The sequence below is a fragment of the Bison bison genome, unplaced genomic scaffold, assembly GCF_000754665.1.
Source record: "Bison bison bison isolate TAMUID 2011002044 unplaced genomic scaffold, Bison_UMD1.0 scf7180017864474, whole genome shotgun sequence".
Taxonomy (NCBI): Eukaryota; Metazoa; Chordata; class Mammalia; order Artiodactyla; family Bovidae; genus Bison; species Bison bison.
In genome coordinates, this window is record NW_011495035.1 from 8,156,238 (window position 1) to 8,159,629 (window position 3,392).

At 38.2% G+C, this 3,392-nt stretch overlaps 1 protein-coding gene across 1 annotated transcript in view; it reads left to right on the plus strand.

Annotated features, from left to right (window-relative positions):
• Window positions 1-2,200: 2,200 nt before the first annotated feature.
• The window catches only part of LOC105004419 (E3 ubiquitin-protein ligase RNF180-like), a 5,554-nt gene continuing 4,362 nt past the window's right edge, over window positions 2,201-3,392 (plus strand). The window contains exon 1 of the mRNA XM_010862034.1: window positions 2,201-3,387. Within this exon, the coding sequence (XP_010860336.1) occupies window positions 2,201-3,387 (1,187 nt within the window). The remainder of the gene's footprint in view (window positions 3,388-3,392) is intronic.

Sequence of the window (3,392 nt, forward strand, 5' to 3'; positions counted from 1 at the left end):
GATGGACAAGAGTTTGAGTGAACTCCGGGAGTTGGTGATGGACAAGGACGCCTGGCGTGCTGCGATTCATGGGGTCGCAAAGAGTTGGACGCGACTGAGCGACTGAACTGAACTAAGACCAAACTTTTCCTCCTAAGCTAATCTTACAGAGTTTTCATTCCTGTGATCTTTCCAAATACTCCTGTTTGAGAGGACTCTGTCTCTTGTCTACCATACTCAGTCAACTGTCTTAGCTTTGGTCCTACAGCTGCAACAAATTCAGAATTCAATTTCATTCTTTCCCTTAATTAAGCCCCAATTAATCTTTTTTTAATGCAATAATTTCCTTAGTGACTTTTCTGTCTAAAATGTTTCTTTTCCAGTCCCATCCATGCTTTTTGCTCACTAAATTACAACTGTGATAATTTTTGTAGGCTTTATAAAAACGTTGATCACTTCTCACAATAATTATTAAATTATTAAAATATTAATAATTATTAAATAAATGTCTTGCCTTCCAATTAAGACTTTCTCTGATGAACTCACTGCTAGTGTTTGCTCACAAACTCCATAGCCCGCAGTCTAGGAATAGGTAGCTCTTTTCCTGTAGTCTATGTAGGGGTCATATATAACCACTCTTAATTTTAGTAACCTAATAGCATATACCTACATTTAAAATATGATATGTTTGGTGGGTTAGATGACTAAATAAAGAAAACATTGCAAATATGAGAGAGTTAAACCAGAAATCAGAATCCTGTTGCTAAGATTACAGTAAGAATTTCTTATTTTTGCCCTTATCTTTGGTTTCAATGCCACTTTTCTCATGTAGCGAATAACTGTAAATCATGGTAAGATGTTCCATTATATCTAGGACAAAATTAATTTGGGTTTCCAGTCAAATATCCTATGGTGAAACAACCAAAACCTATGACCTGCTTACAGAGATTCTAAATAAATGTTTTCAGCAATGAAATGTAGGTATGACTAGGAGGCAAGTGCCCTCCTAGAGATCCACTGAAGAGTGGTATTATTTCCTGTTACAGCATTCTCAACTGTGGAAATATTCTTACTATTTTACATTGTAAAGCTCTTGTCTATTTATTGTAAAAATATGAAAATTAAAATTATCTGTAATCCTACCCGGCTGCTAAAATTCCTCTGAATATTTGATATATTTTTCTAGGATTTTTACCCTGTATATACAGTTAAGGTTGTATTTTTTAATTAATTCATTATTATTGAAATATAATTGATTCACAATGGTGTGTTTCAGGTGTACAGCAAAAGGATTCAAACGTATGTGTATATATATATTTTTTCAGATTCTTTTCTGTGATAGATTCTTACAAGATACTGAATATAATTTCCTGCACTGTACAGTAGACCCATGTTGTTTGTCTATTTCATAGTGTGTATCTGTTCATCCTAATTTGGCAGCTCTTAAGTTCATTTTCTATGTCTGTCTGTCTGTTTCTGTTTTGTAAATAAGTTAATTTCTATCATTCTTGCAAATTCCACATACAAGTTATATCATATGATATTTGTCTTTCTCTGACTTAACTTCACTAGGATAATCACTAGGTCCATTCATATTGCTGCAAATGGCATTATTTTATTTTTTTTTTATGGCTGAGTAATAGTCTATACACTCCCTCTCTCTCTCTCTCTCTATATATATATATATATAAACATACACACACACACACACACTTTTCATTCATCTGTCATTCATTCATTCATCTTTTTTCATTCATCTGTCAATGGACACTTAGGTTGTTTCCATGTCTTGGCTATTGTAAATAGTGTTGCTATGAACTTTGGGGTACTTGTATCTTTTCAAATTAGAGTCTTGGTCTTTTCCAGATATATGCCCAGGAATGGGATTGATGGATCTAATAACCAAGGTTTTAAATGATAAACAAACCTAATAATGCATGCCTTTTTACTTAAGTTTAATTAGAAGCATGCTTTTCTATTAGTATATATAAATCTAAGGGCTTCCCAGGTGGCTCAGTGGATAAAGAACCTGTCTGCAATGCGGAGAGACACAGGAGATGTGTTCTATTCCTTTGTCAGAAAGATCCCCTGGAGGAGGGCACAGCAACCCACTCAAGTATTCTTGCCTGGAGAATCCAGCAGACAAAGGAGCCTGGCGGGCTATAGTCCACAGGTGATAAAGAGTTAAACACAGGTACTCGGACGGAACCTTCGGCATAAGATGAAGAGAAGCAAAGAATTGGTAACTAAAAATCATAATCAAGAAGACATAAGTATTCTTCGTTGTTGGAAATGTAGAAAATGTATAGCAAGTTCTGGTTGTTTCATGGAATATCTTGAGAATCAAGTGACTAAGAATACAAATGATTCAGCTGATGATGAAAATATTTGTCATGTGTGGCACGTGAATATAGAAGCTCTTCCAGAATGGATACACTGCCTGATACAAAAAGCCCAGTGGACAGTTGGAAAACTGAATTGCCCTTTCTGTGGGGCCCGTTTAGGGGGCTTTAATTTTGTCAGCACTCCAAAATGTTCCTGTGGCCAGCTTGCAGCTGTACATCTCTCCAAGAGCCGTACCGATTATCAGCCAACACGGTCAGGCCGACTAATGAGACCATCGCTGAAATACTTGTCACATCCTAGAGTTCAGTCAGGTTGTGACAAGGAAACTCTGCTGACAGGTGGCGCCTCCAGAAACAGAAATCACAGGTTTTTAAACATGGGCCCAAATAATAATGGTCCTGGAAGATTAACTGAAGCACTCTGCCTGGAGGTACGGTCAACATATTTCAAGATGAAGAACGAAAAACTGCTCTTCAAAGCGTCAGATCCAAAATACCAGCTTTTTGTTCCACAGCTAGTGACCACCAGATGCGCTCCGAGAGCTTTTCATAGAAAATCACATAGTTTGGATCTGAGTATCAGTGAGAAACTGACTTTATTACCCACTTTATATGAAATCCATAGTAAGACTACTGTGTATCCTGGGCTCAATGAGACACAGACTGTTGACCTTCCGAGCTTGCCTTTAGAATCGAATAAAAATAACTGTTCCTTTCAGATTTCATCCAGTTTTGATCCTAATATGCTGCTGCAAAGATTTTCAGTGGCTCCCCTTGAGACCCAGACACAAAGAGGAGGAGAATTTCAGCGTGGTCTAGAAGCTTCTGCCGTGTATTCTGGCCATGGTAGTCCTAACAGCCTGACTTTCCTGATGGACCTGCCCGCAGCTGGCAGGAGCACACTGGAGGCCGAGGACCAGGAAGAGCACCTCTCTCCTCTGAACTTCCTGCACTCGGGCAGTTTTTCACTGGGTGCAATTAATCAGAGGCTCAGTAAGAGAGAGAAGAGCAAGCTGAAGAATCTGAGACGGAAACAACGAAGGCATGAGAGGTGGCTGCAAAAGCAGG